General features: G+C 56.6%; 1 protein-coding gene and 1 pseudogene across 1 annotated transcript; both read left to right on the top strand.

Annotated features, from left to right (window-relative positions):
• Positions 1-4,008: 4,008 nt before the first annotated feature.
• LOC129555117 (olfactory receptor 6A2-like) lies at positions 4,009-4,942 on the top strand (annotated as a pseudogene).
• Positions 4,943-10,999: 6,057 nt separating this feature from the next.
• SPRN (shadow of prion protein) lies at positions 11,000-14,360 on the top strand. The gene is made up of 2 exons (XM_055424351.2): positions 11,000-11,111; positions 11,820-14,360. Exon 2 carries the CDS (start codon positions 11,836-11,838, stop codon positions 12,265-12,267), a length of 432 nt encoding a protein of 143 aa, XP_055280326.1. The 5' UTR covers positions 11,000-11,111; positions 11,820-11,835; the 3' UTR covers positions 12,268-14,360.
• The last annotated feature ends 8 nt before the right edge of the window (positions 14,361-14,368 follow it).

The raw sequence follows: 14,368 nt of genomic DNA, 5'->3' as shown, positions 1-14,368 counted from the left end.
CTTCTGTTCATCAAAAGTCATCCTAAAGAAACTGAGAAAAGCTATAAACTAGAAAAATATATTTGCAAAACATCATAAAAATTATAACATACTGATGAAAGGAATCAAAGGTGAACCAAAAAATGACGAGAGAGACCACATTCATGGATTGGAAGACTCAATATTGTAAAGATGTTAATTCTCCCTAAACTGACCTAGATTATATTCAATTCCAACAAAAATTACAACAGAATACTTCATAAAATCAACAAGCTGAACCTAAAATTTACGGAAAGGCTAAGGAACTAAAAGAGCCAAAACTATTTTGAAAAACAAGAATAGCCAGAGCATTCACACCAGCTGGTTTCAAACCTATAAAGCTGTCGTAATCAGGCAGTGCAGAATCAGAGAGATGACAAACTTAGGGACAGACGGAACAGAACAGAACCCAGAAACAGACCTGTGGACACAGATTGTTCTCCAACACAGGCCCATATTCTCGAGCATAAAATGAATCTCACACTTACAGGACTCAGACTTATGCCAAGTGTGCTCTCTGATTACAATGAAGTTAAAGTAAATCAATAACAAAAATACCTCCACATGTTCTACCCATAAAATGGAGCACACATCCTCAAAAGCATGCTGACAGAAGCCAAAGAGGGGGCACTGGACAGCTCCATTCTGTTACATAATAAGTAATCTATCAAGAAAAGACTCAGAACCGCGTTGCCTCGAAGTGGGGGGGTGAAGGGTGGACTGGGAAGGAGCGCGCAGGGTGCTTCTAAGGGGAAGTTTGACTCTTGATGACGTGCAGGTTCACGCATCAAGACTCATCAAACTTAGCATCTAAGATCTGTGCACTTCACTGTGTAAATTAAACCTCAATAAAGAAATTTAGAAAAAGAGTGTATAAAGAACTCCTGCAAATCGCAAATCAATAAGTAAAATGTGGCAAAAGACACACACACTCACTCACAGGCATCTCACAGAAGCAGAAACGCTCACTGTGTTATGCCCTGAGTCCGGTCCCCCCATACTGGTAGAATAAGACACTCACAGCAATGCAAAAGCAAGAATGGGGTTTATTTCTAGCTCGAGCTAGGGCTCATGCCTCCTCCAGCACAGTGGAGTGGGACAAGAGCCCCGAGCCCAGGTCACAGCGATTTTTATAGTCTTAGATTACATAAGCACCTATTTTTGTTCAAAAGATCAAACTGGCAGAAGCTCATTGGCCAGTTTATGCGCGCGCGGGGTTTTCCTGGGGGATTTCCCTCTTTTTCCTCTGATTGGCCTGATTTTTGGCGCCCGGGGGACTTTTCTAGGGAGGAGTTTCTTAATTTTGGCGCAGGCGGGATCTTCTTAGGGAGGAGTTTCTGTGAACTTAGCCTCCACCCTGTCTCCAGGAAATCGAAACTTAGGCCTAAGCAAGGTCTCAGGCCTATCCCGGCTACTCAGATGTTAGGGCTCCTAACAATTGATACTAACCATACCAACAGCAGCAGAGAAAGACAATTCATAGCGCAACACTATTTTTACCCTCTACATTGGCAGAGATTAGGAAATCCACCACACCATCTGTTGGAAAGGATGTAGTTCAATGATGAGTGTAAGTCATACAGCCACTCTAAGGAGAGGACTTGGCATTTTCTTATAAAGCTGCATGTGAAGTTCACCCCCAGCACTCCCGTTCGGAGGGTTAGCTCCAAGAGGAATGCTGGTGCGTGGCGCTCAGGAGCCGTGCATGAAGGGCAAAGTCCGCCAGTTGTGATGCAGAGGCCGAGGCGATAGAATGTCCCTGCTCAGGTGTCAGAACGAGTGCAGAACGGCTGCCAAGAAGAGAAAGGAGCTTAGCACAAAAAAGCAGACCCAGAAGACAGCGTGCAGCATAACACCCTTTGTCATAACGTTTGAATACAAGCAAAACTAAGCAATATCTATAGTTAAAATGCTTTAGGCAGCAGGGGAATCGCACGAGTGGTCCCTGGAGAGGGAGTGGGAAGCTGGGGTCACTTAGTAGCCACTGTCTAGGTCTCGAGTTGAGAGTAGGTTTACAATAGTTCCATTATTTTACAACTAAATGAATAAATAAATGCCAAGCGTGGGAAGGAAATAAAATGAATGCTATTGTGTAGCATCCACTCCCCTTTGAACCTCAGAGCAGGGCCTTGAGGCTGAGAGCCGTCTCAGGATGGGCCTCACCAGGGCCAGGACACCTGGAAGGCCAGACTCTATTTGTCCCGAGGGGAAGGCAGGACGCCCCGCCCCTTCCTTCATACTCCCTTCTTACATCCCCCCTGGGGACCCTGCAGATTGCTCTGAGAGTCCTAAGGGGTGAGAAATCACAATTAAAGTCCTCCAGAAAGCCAGGGGGTGGCAAGGCCACTAATGAGCACCATAAAAGCCACCTGGCCACGAGTCGAGCGGGGAGCCTCAGCGTGCTTCCCCAGGCCCTGGCTGGAGACCTGCAGAGATGTGGAGGCACGCCTTCAGCGAGGAGAGGGGAAGGGAGGCTGGAGATGACAGCCTGGTTTCGAGGCAAAGAGCCCAGGGGTGCTAGGAGGGCAGACTTTCCAAGTTCCCCCAACACACACCACCAAGCTGCTCAGCCCAGAGAGCAGGGCTCCAGGCTGGCACCAACCCAGGTTCTGCAGACCCTTTGCAGGCTCAGCCTCTTCTGCCACGTCGCTGATGGTCTCACATCCCCAGAGACTGGGGCACAGCCCTCCATTCCCTCTGCTCCCCCCCACTCCCCCCGCTAGCCCTGGGCCTTCCTACAGCCCTGCCCCACAGGGCTGAGCACGACTGCTGTCAGTGGGGGTCTCCGAGCCCCTTCGAGGTGAGCCAGGAGCACCCCGGTTCAGCCTCTGTGCAGCACAGGAAATGTAGGAGGAGCAGACCGAGGGCCGCCCAAGAACTCCACCTCCCACGGGAATCCCCTCCATCTCCCGCGGGGCTCCCTGGTCCTGCCAGTCAGGAGAGGGGCTGAGGAGGCATGGGAGCCCCGGAGGCCAGGCCTGCCAGCCAGGAACAAGCTCTGCCCCAGCCTGCCTCCTCCCTGCCACCCACCCATCCTTCATACACCCAGCTCCTGGGTGTCCTGGCCCAAAATCCCCAAACCACTCGGCCCCTGAAAGGCTCTGAGTGGACCGCTTCCACCGTCTCCCAAAGACCACTTTCAAGCTCAGAAAACACAGGATACAGCCCTTAGGCTGGCTCAAGACGGGTCCACGTAGGGGAACCAAAGAAGGGGATGAACCCTCCCCCCACCCCCAGCCCCAGGCCCACAAATCCGAGGCCCAGATTTTGCTCAGCCCTGGAGATCCAGCTGGCTTACTGATGGAAGTGGTGCCTTCCTGAGGATGAGTGGCCCTGGCCAGAGAACAGCAAGGAGCAGCAGTGCTCTGGGGCCACATGGAGAAGGCCAGGGAAGTGCCCGGACACACAGTTAGGGCAGCACACCAAGCACGCAGAACAGGTCTTCTCCCCTGTGGTGTGCACACGTGGACCTGTGTGTGAGTGCATGTACATGGGTGTGTGTACCTGAATATGTGAGTGTGTGCCTGAATGTGTGCACGGGTCCATGCACCTAGATTTGTGTGCGTGTGCGTGCGCCCGGGGGTGTGTGCAGGAGTGCACCTGGGTGTGTGCATGTGCCTGTGCCTGGGTGTGTGTGCCCCGGCATGCACTTGGGTGTGTGTGTGCACGGCATGCACACGCCCACATGCGGCTGTGTGCGCGGTGCTGGGACAGGCAGCAGTGCACACTTGAGAGCTCCCACGTGCGAGTGGCCATCAGAGGTGTGCTTGTGGTCACTTGTGTGCAGGCGGGGCCCCCCTGCCAGGGGTTTGCTCAGGGTGAGGTGTGTGTTGGGTTCAGGATGGGGGGTCAGTGCTGCAGCAACTTTGAGAAGGGGTTATGGTGCCCCCATCCAGCTCCCAGGACCCAGTCCCCTGCCCAGCACACACCACACCTGCCTCTCTCCACTGTTCCAAGCTGCTCAGAAGTGACCTCCCTGCCAAGAGGGCTATGAGCAACTCCACGGAGACATCGGTGACAGACTCATCCTGCTGGGCTTCCCAGAGCTGTGCCGCTTGCAGGGGCTGCTGTTCGGGTCATCCCTCAGCATCTACATGGTGACCCTCCTGGAGAGCCTGGCCGCTGTGGCGACCATCAGAGCCAGCTGTCAACTGCACACGCCCATGTACTTCTTCCCGGCCAACCTGTCAGTGCTGGAGACCCTCTACACCTCAGTCCCCATCCCCAAGCTGCTGGCTGGCCTCTCAGCCTCAGCAAGGACGATCTCCTTCTCAGGCTGCCTCACCCAACTCTTCCTCTTCCTCTCCCGTGGCTCCTCCGAGTGCTTCCTCCTGGCCACTATGGCCTGTGACTGGTACCTGGCCATCTGAAGCCCCCTGCACTACCCAGCCATCATGGACTCGAGGCTCTGCCTGCGCCTGGCCCTCAGTGCCTGGCTGGGCGGCTTCCTGGCCTCCTGTGTGTCCACAGCTCTCATCTCCTACCTCAGGTTCTGCAGCCCAATGTCCTCAGCCACTTTTCCTGTGACATCTCACCCCTGCTGCAGCTCTCCTGCTCTGACACTATCACCTTCGAGGTGCTGGACTTCGTGGCAGCCCTAGCTGTGCTCGCCACCTCCCTGCTGGTGACCGTGGTCTCCTACACCCACACCGTGGCCACGGCGCTGAGGACCCCAGGAGGGGCTGGCCGCCAGAAGGCCTTCTCCACCTGCACTTCCCACCTGATCATGGTGGCCCTCTTCCGCACCACCACCGTCTTCATGTACGCCCGGCTTCACACCGTCAGCTCCTTTGACCTCAACAAACTGGTGTCCGTGGTCTACTCCGTTGTGACCCCACTGCTCAACCCCATCATCTACTGCCTCTGGAACCGTGGCATCCGCGAGGCCCTGGCCAAACTCCACCGGGCTCCCGGCCCCTCCTAGCACGAGCAGCAGGAGGAGGAGGAACTTCAAACCCTCCCCACCCTGTCATCTGCTCACCGCCACCAGCCCACGCACCAAGTGGGCCACAGCTCTCTCCCACCAGCACAGCCAGCGACTTCCTCTCCTTCCTCCTCACCCTGAGACACGGCCCAACTCCAAAGGCGCCAGCTGCTGCTTTCAGGGAACTTCAGCACCAGATCAGAGGACAGCTCCTCAGCCCAGGATGAGCTGGGCTTGGCTCTCTGATGTATTTTGTCTAGATTGCTTTGTCACCATGGTGTCTGCAAGTTCTTAATATCTGGCACGGTGAATCTCTCTTCTTTGAACTGCTTTTTCAAATTTTGTTTAAATTTGACTTTTATCTTTTTCTATGAGCACCTGAGTTCCAGTTCCTTAGTTTGCTTGGGCTGCCATAACAAAGTACCACAGGGACATCTCTGGCGGTCCAGTGGTTAGGCTCTGTGCTTCAATCCTTGGTTGGGGATCTAAGACCCCAAAAGCTATAAGGCACAAGGAAAAAACAGTACCACGGGCAGGCTGGCTTACACACCAGAAATTCATTTTCTCACAATTCTGGAGCCTGGAATCTGAGATAAGGTGTCAGCAGCGTTGGTTTCCTCTGAGGCCCGCAACCATGGCTCGTAATCAGCCATCCTCATGGGGTCATCCCTGGGTGCATGTCTGTGATCCAATCTCCTCTTATCTCCTCTTATAAGACACTAGTCACATTGGGTCAGGACCACCCTGATGACTTCATTTTAACTTTTTTCACCTCTGTAAAGACCCATCTCCAAATATCATCACATTCTTAGGTGCTGGGGACAGGATTTCAAAATATGAATGGTGGGGCCACAATTCAGTCAACAGTAGGTTCCTTTAAGAACTCTGCAGAGATTCTTACTGGAATCGTACACTCACCTAAGGGCGAGTGTGAAGGAGGCCCAGGCGCGGCACCCCACTGGGCTGCCTCTGTTTCTCCCGTTTATGCAGGTCTTCCTTTATGTTCCTTAATGATCTGTTTATCCTTTGCATTCTGGGAAGTTTTCTATAGAGTCCATTGTTACTGTAAATGGCATTTTATTTTCTACTATTTCTTGTTTTGGTAGAGACTTTCTGTTTTATCTGCCATAAGACATTCATGCAGCTGCAGTCACAAAATATGCAGGTAGCAATCTCTTGCAGTCAGGCTGTGGGCAGTGCACAGCCAGCAGGGCGGCCCCACTGAGCATCCCAGACCTGGAACGCCCCTCCCTACCTTCCACCCACCCTCTGGCCTGCATGTCCAGCCTGCAGACCTCAGAGGGCGGCAGCAGCTCCCAGCACCGAGGCCACAGTCCCGAGTGGATGAAGGGGACGGGAGACACACAGGCTCTGCCAACCCCTCCTTGGGGAGCAGAGCCCCACCCAGCACCCTCAGAGCACACTTTGCTTCCCTGGCTCTGCCGAGACGAGGGCTCCCCAGTTCCAGGGGTTGGGGGTGAGCGGTCGACCACAGAGTCCACAGCTTCTTCAGGGCATGGCTGTCTCCTGGGCTCAGGCCTGTGATCAACAGAAGTGGTGAAAGTAGGAAGCATTCCTTGTTCATATTTTTTACAAAATATATTTAAAGGCTCTCCACTAAATATGATATCTGCTGAGGGTTTATCTGAAATATAGTTTTAATCAAGTTTAAAAAGTCATTTCTATGGCAGCTTTCTTGGCATTTTTCCCCACAAATGAATGTTGATGGATCAAACCAAATCACATAACAATATGTAAGTGTATCAGATCAACATTGTGGACATCTTAAATTTACAAACTGTTACATGTCAGTTCAGTTCAGTCGCTCAGTCATGTCTGACTCTTTGCGACCCCATGGACTGCAGCATTCCAGGTCTCCCTGTCCATCACCAACTCCCAGAGTCTACCCAAACCCATGTCCATTGAGTCAGTGAGGCCATCCAACCATCTCATCGTCTGTCGTCCCCTTCTCCTTCTGCCCTCAATCTTTCCCAGCATCAGAGTCTTTTCATAGGAGTCAGTTCTTTGCATCAGGTGGCCAAAGTATTGGAGCTTCAGCTTCAACAGCAGTCCTTCCAATGAACACCCAGAACTGATCTCCTTTAGGATGGACTGGTTGGCTCTCCTTACCATCCAAGGGACTCTCAAGAGTCTTCTCCAACACCACAGTTCAAAAGCATCAATTCTTTGGTGCTCAGCTTTCTTTATAATCCAACACTCACATTCACACATGACCACTGGAAAAACCATAGCCTTGACTAGACGGACCTTTGTTGGCAAAGTAATGCCTCTGCTTTTGAACATGCTGTCTAGGTTGGTCATAACTTTCCTTCCAAGGAGTAAACATCTTTTAATTTCATGGCTGCAGTCACCATCTGCAGTGATTTTAGAGCCCCCCAAAATAAAGTCAGCCACTGTTTCCCATCTATTTGCCATGAAGTGATGGGACCAGATGTCATGACCTTATTTTTCTGATTGTTGAGCTTTAAGCCAGCTTTCTCACACTCCTCTTTCACTTTCATCAAGAGGCTCTTTAGTTCTTCTTCACTTTCTTACATGTCACTTTTTTACGTGTTAAATATATTTCAATTAAAAAAAAAACTTAAAAAAAAAGACATTTAAAAATTAAGAAATGGCTCTTTTTTGCTCAGGCCTGTGGCACATCTTCATCCTGCTGGGAAGCTCCGTAGCCACTGATGAGACCAGAAGGGGCCTGATAAACAGGACAAGAAGACACACAGGGTGTAGCAGAGGGCCGCCCTCACTGAGCTCTCCTCAACAAGGGGACTGCACTCCGGAAAGTGGGGGCTGAAGTCAAAGAGCCAGATTCTGCCTTCAGGATGTGTGTCAGGGTTCAGTTCATGAAGAATGGCAAGAAACTCTCAGCTTTTACACCTAATGGTGGTTGTTTGATTTCATTGAGGAAAACGATGAAGGGCTGATTGCGAGATATCGTCACAAAGGTCATGCTGTTGGTAACATTCCTGGAGTCAGCTTGAAGGTCATCAAATAGCTAACGTTTCTCTTTTGGTCTTAACTCGACATTCAAAAAACTAAGATCATGGCATCCGGTCCCATCACTTCATGGCAAATAGATGGGGAAACAGTGAAAACAGTGAGAAACTTTATTTTCTTGGGCTCTAAAATCACTGCAGATGGTGACTGCAGCCATGAAATTAAAAGATGCTTGCCCCTTGGAAGAAAAGTTATGACAAACGTAGATGGCATACTAAAAAGCTGACAAAAGGTACATATAGTCAAAGCTATGGTTTTTCCAGAAATTATGTATGCATGAGAGAGTTGAACCATAAAGAAGGTTGAACGCTGAAGAATTGATGCTTTTGAGCTGTGGCGTTGGAAAAGATTCTTGAGAGTCCCTTGGACTGCAAGATCAAACCAGTCAATCCTAAAAGAAATCAATCCTGAATATTCATTAGAAGGACTGATGCTGAAGCTCCGATACTTTGGCCACCTGATGCAAAGAACTGATTCATTGGAAAAGACCCTGCTGCTGGGAAAGTCTGAGGGCAGAAGGAGAAGGGGGCGACAGAGGATGAGATGGTTGGATGGCATCACCGACTCAATGGACATGGGTTTGAACAAGTTCTGGGAAACGGTGAAGGACAGGGAGGCCTGGCATGCTGAGGTCCGTGGAGTCGCAGAGTCGGTCACGACTGAGCGACTGAACAATGAAAACAAAGGGAAGAAGGAAGGACCAGGATCATGTGTTGGTAGTGAAGACACGATAGCCACACATTTTCATAATCAAAAAACCCAAAGAAACAAATGAGAAATGAAACGTGCGTCTTCGTTTTCTGAGAAACTCATGAGTGTTTTTCTCGCTTTGTGCAGCAATGAGTAAAGTGTGTCCACAGACTGGAAACCACCCAGACCTGAGCAGTGGTGAGCTGCTTTTAATGTACTGTTGGGCTCAATGGCTAATATTTGTTTTTATGTTTTGTTTTTTTGGCCATGAGGCATGTGGGATCCCAGGTCCCCAACTAAGGGTCGAACCTTCACCCCTGCATTGAAACGCAAAGTCTTCCCACAAGGGAAGTGGCTAGTATTTTATTTGAATTTTTCATGTTAATATTTAAACATAAAATAGTCTAAATTTTTTCCTGTGCTTCCCTCACATCTCTCAACAGAAAAGGCTTAGGTCCTCATGAAAGGGTTCGTTAGCCTCACGCCACGGCTCCTCTTACGGAGTGCCCTTGACACTCCTCCTCTGAGGGGGGTCCATCAGACTCAGGGTCCAAAGCTACGCCCTCTCTCGCATATCTGCCGTCTTGTTGCTGTTCATCTAAAAAAGTGTCCTTCACTTTGTAATTCAGTTCTGTTGGCTTTTTGTAACCTTGTTTTCATAAGTTCTTACTTAGTCGCGACCTTTGTCACAGCATCCTGTTCTTATATAAACACAGTGTCTCCCCCAGTCTTTCTGAGTCTATGGATTATTTTTGCTTTTTGGGGTTTTTCTCTAATTCCTCGAAGTTCTTGAGCCTTTTTCCCCGTTTCTTTGCCGTGGTATTTATCGTGTTGCAGACTTTTCTCAAATGTCTAATAAACGCCAGCTGCCATTTGCACATTAACATGAAGGCTGTCTGGGAGCTGTTGGGTAGGACCCTTGAGAACGAGGGGGCAGCGGTGTCCCTGGGTTGGCAGCCCTCTGAGCACAGGTGACAGAGCAGGTGCCCGCTGTCAGCTATGGCACTGCCCGACCGGGAGGCCGAGGTGGTGCGCCCCTCGCTGCCCCCAGCCTGCCTGCCACTCCAGCTCCGGGCTCCGAGCAGTAGAGCCCCGTGTGCAACTGCTCCTGACTCGCAGTGCCCCAGAAGAGGGGCCAGGCCCGGGCCTGCCCTGGGAAGCAGGTCTGTGCGGCCAGGAAGGTGTGTTGCATCCCCTCCCAGGGCCGGGGAGGGGGCAGTCACAGTCAGACCCCATGGGCGAAAATAAGAGAAGGCAGGCTCCCAGGGGCACACCAGAGCAGGAGAAGGGTGCCGAGAGGCCTCAGCGGTGACCATCCCTGCAGGCCCCACGTGGCATCCTGATCTCGTCAGAGAATTGCCCTTGTTTCCTGGAGGTGAGCAACTCACCAGGGCTGTTCTGTGCGTGCGCCCAGGGAGGAGTTCACCAGAGGATGCAAGCCTTGGAGGAGCCCCACCTCTCCCACCACACATCGCCACAGCAGCCCGAGGATTGGGGCCAGCAGGCGGCTCTCAGCCGCGGCCCCACTGGCCCAGGAGGCGTTCGAAACCAACAGGGCCCGAGCCTGCCCAGGACAGCGTGGGACACGGCAGTGCTTAGACTTCAGGGACCACAGGATCTGACAGAAGCAGAGAGAGATGGTGTCACAGAGGCGCTCTGCAGCCTGACACCGTGAGAGAGCCAGTGTCCCCAGGGGGACAGGCTCGGTAGAGGCCTAGAGTCTGGGCTGGGGAGGGGCCGGGAGGAGACTCCAGGACAGACAAACCTTGGGAAGCAAGACGGAGCCAGGCCCAGGGGTCCAATCCAGCGGGAACTTGGAGGCCCGTGAGCTGGAGCAGTTGGGTTACAGGTGGTGAGGCTGCCTGCAGGGCCCTGGAGGAACCTGAGCAGCAGCCCTGGAGGCGGGAAGAGGGGTCCCGGCTCCCCTTTCCCAGGCCTGGAAGGGGGCCCTGCTTGGGCCGGTGCTGCTCTGGGTCTGGGATGCCCTGGCGCCCTGGAGAGCCCTCCTCTCCTGTCTGGGCCCCGCGGTCAGAAGCCCGTGTGGACACACCCCCGGGGAACGGAGGGGTGTGGGGGAGATGGGGCTTGGGCTGCGGGGCGGGGGGGACGGAGTGTGCGAAGCTGGGGGGAAGACGGATGCGGTGGAGCTGGGGGTGCCAGGTGCTGAGACAGTGGGGCTGACTGGTATCGGGGGACCAGCCAGGATGGGGGTGCGCAAGGGAGGGAGGACCGGGCAGCGAGTCGGGGGGCGCTGGGCAGAGGGGGGCTGCGCCTGAGAAGGCCCGCCCCATCCCCTCCCGCCGTCCCGGGGCTGAGCCTCCGCGTCTGCCCGCCCCACGCCGAGGGCGGAGGCCGCACGCACATCCCCGCTCCGCCCGGCGCCGCCGGGTCTCCGCCACAGCCCCCCTTCCGCTCGGGCCGCGGTCCTCGGAGCCGCCGCGGTTCTGCCCGAGGCCCGCGGCTGGTAAGGCGGGGGCGGGGGGCGTCTGGGGCCGGGAGGCGGGTGGAGCCGCCGCCGGGGGTCGCCTCCGGCGCCGGCCCAGCTGCGAGCCAGGCGGTAGCGGGAGGGGCGCGCGGGAGGGGGCGCCAGGCTGGACGCCGCCCGTGGGGCTCGCACCCCGGCTCCGGCCCCGGAGCCCCGGGAGGGGCCTGGGAGAGCCGAGCGAGGCTCCCTGCTGGCCCCGCCCGAGACCCTCACCTGCTTCCTTCGGGCCCTCGGACCTGGAGACGCAGCCTCACCCCACGGCGGCCGGGGGGCCTGCGAGCCCTGCAGCGGCCCACACGTGGAGCCCCCGCCCCAGGCCTGAGCGCCCTCAACCGCAGGGCGCAAGCCCCACCCTCTGCCCCCACTCCCTGCCCCACACAGCATGACCCCACTGCAGAACCCTCAGCCCCACCCGCCCCTTCCCGGCTACTGACCAAGACCCCCAGCCCCGCCCCAGGCCCCAGGCCCTCACCCTCAGGCAGGCCTGCCCCCAGCCCACCCCAGCCCACTCCCCACTCCTCCAGCAGGCGAGGCCCCCGCAGTACCACCCAACGCCGAGCCTGCCCCTGACGCCTGAGCTCCCCGTGCCCAGGCCCCGAGCGCCTCCCTACGTCCCCAAGTCCTCTGTCCCCAGCTCCTGAGTGCCCCGTCCTCACAGAAGCTGAGGTCCCCTCCTCCGTCCTGCAGGTTCTGCTCCAGGAACATGAACTGGGCGGCCACCGTGTGCTGGGCTCTGCTGCTAGCGGCCACCTTCCTCTGCGACGGCAGCGCGGCCAAGGGTGGCCGCGGTGGGGCCCGTGGCAGCGCCCGGGGCGGGCGTGGCGCCGCGAGGGTGCGTGTGAGGCCAGCGCCCCGCTACGCGGGCTCCTCGATGCGCGTGGCCGCTGGGGCGGCGGCAGGGGCGGCGGCGGGGGCAGCCGCAGGCCTGGCTGCGGGCTCGAGCTGGAGGAGGGCCGCAGGGCCGGTGGAGCCTGGCCTGGAGGATGCGGAGGACGGGACGCCCGGCGGCAACGGAACGGGGCGAGGCGTCTACAGCTACTGGGTGTGGACCTCAGGCGCGGGGCCCACAAGCCACATGCACCTCTGCCCGCTGCTGGGCGGGGCCCTGGGCACCCTGCGGCTGCTGCGGCCCTAGGCAGGGCCAGGCGTCCGGGCCAAAGCTGCCCACGGCCTGTGCCCTCCTCCCAGGCCCGGCAGCCCGGATCGCCTCTCCCCTCCCCTGCCCACAGCCGGGAGCCTAGGGCAGCGTGGGCAGCTCTGGCCTGTCCGCCCAGAGCTGTGACTCCTTCTGCCCGAGCCCCTCCCCACCTCACATCCCCCCAGGGCGCCAGCGGTCCAGAAGCTCCAGGATACCCTGTCTCCCACTGGGGTTAGTCCCCCCGACCACCAGCCCGAGCCAGGATGGCAGGTGTCCTGCCAGGCACCCACCAGTCCACAGGCTGTTCAGCCCACCCCAGCACCTCTGAGCCCACCCTGGACACTTGAGTGCTGTGGATGGTGCTGACCACCGGGCAGGGAGGTGGGCCTTCAGGCTGGGCTGGTTCTGCCGCAGCCCAGAGGACATGGTGCCCCCCGCCCCCCACAGAGGCAGCCCCGGGGACTGAAGGACTTGAGGAAAAGGGCTGGTCACCCATCCAGAAAGAAGGGGGGTGCATCTGTGGATCTGTGAGCATGGCCCCGTGTTCTCTGGACACTCCCAAAACACCCTCACCCAGGGCTTGCCCAGAGCCTTGCCCTGACTGTGGACCCAGGGGCCGCAGCCCTCTCTGGGCAGACGCTGCGAGACCCACTGCTGGGGGAACCGGGGGAACATGGCCCAGAGCAGCCTCCGAAGACGCAAGGTTTGCCTCGGGCTCCCAATGCCCAGGGTAAGGCAGCCCTGCGTCTCAGGTGCCTTTCCCTCCAGCTGCTGACCTGCTCTACAGGTGTAAGCCCAGTCCGGGCCCAGGCTCGCCCGTGCGTCCTCTGGCTGGAGGAGCCCCCGGGCCTCGCAGGACAGCTGCGGCCTGGCTCCTGGTCGACCAGGCTCTACTGCGGGTGCCGGAGCCTCGTGCACCACAGGCCTGCCTCCAGAATCCACCCTTGCCTGCCCCACGCCGCGAGACCTGTGGACTCAGCTGACGGATGCGTGTCCAGACCAGCATCTCTAGGAGCCCTGGACCAAGCATCTCTCCAAAGGCCCAGGTGCCAAGCTGCAGGACACAGCTCCCTGGAGCTTCCTGCGTCCACACTGCCAGCATTCTTGGGTGCGGCACCCAGATGCCCTCGTCCTCCCAGACTGAGCTCAGGGCTCCACAAGACCAGCAGGGGTTGGCCGAGCCCGAGCCAGGGCCACAGAGGTAATGTTTGAAAGTCTTAAACAGGAGGTCCCAGCAGGGCAGCTCCTTGGTGACTCAGTCCTCCCGGATGGGCCCGGCCAAGCTGTGTTCAGCCTCAGACGCCCATGGGGACATGGACTACGGCTGGTCCAGACCCTCTCGCGCCTCTGCAGCATGCACCGCCAGCACACTGGACGTGCTGGAAACACTGCTCATGTCAAGTGATTCCACTCAACAACCCAACTTCAGGAGCGTTTGGCATCTGCAGCCACACATCCCTGAACACTTCCCACCCCATGGGGCAGGGTTCCGCCAGGGCAGGCGGTGCTCAGGGTAGGCAGCCTCAGGCAAACTGGTGAGTTTGCACGGCGGGGGGCAGCAGGACCTAGATGGCCATCTACAGGAAGAGGGAGGCCCTGGCAGAGGCCCCAGGAAGGTCGCACCACCACTGGCCACAGAAGAGCCGGAGCTGTGACCAGATGCAGCGCCCACGCCCACCACCCTTCCCTCCCCGCCTGCTTCCAGAATGTGCAGGCCGTAGTGATGACCTTCCTGCCCCTCAGGTATGAGCACAGCAACGCTGGGCGCCGTCTCATTAGCTGGAAGGTGCTCGGAGGCAGCGGGAAGGCCTGGGGTCTCCACTGACCACCATGGCTTGTGCACAAGCCGGGCTGTGAGCAGAGTGGCCCTGGGCACCAAGGGGACAGGGCCGCTGGACTCTGCCACGGCTCCTCGGGACCTCCTGTGTGTGTGTGTGCACGCTTCAGTGGTGAAATAAACTCTGCTGCCAACCAGACCGTTCCTTATTGCAGGACCAGGACACTCAGGAACCTGACACATGAGCCATTGGGTGCTGAGCAGTTCGTGGTGTTTTTCTTGGCAAGGGGCCCGCAGGGCTGCACATTGAGAGGGCCAACC

Source organism: Moschus berezovskii, chromosome 12 (assembly GCF_049115385.1).
Source record: "Moschus berezovskii isolate FMDL1 chromosome 12, NW_MosBer_1.0, whole genome shotgun sequence".
In the NCBI taxonomy this organism is placed as follows: Eukaryota; Metazoa; Chordata; class Mammalia; order Artiodactyla; family Moschidae; genus Moschus; species Moschus berezovskii.
The sequence above is the reverse complement of the archived record's forward strand: the minus strand, read 5'-3'. Positions and strand labels throughout refer to the sequence as shown.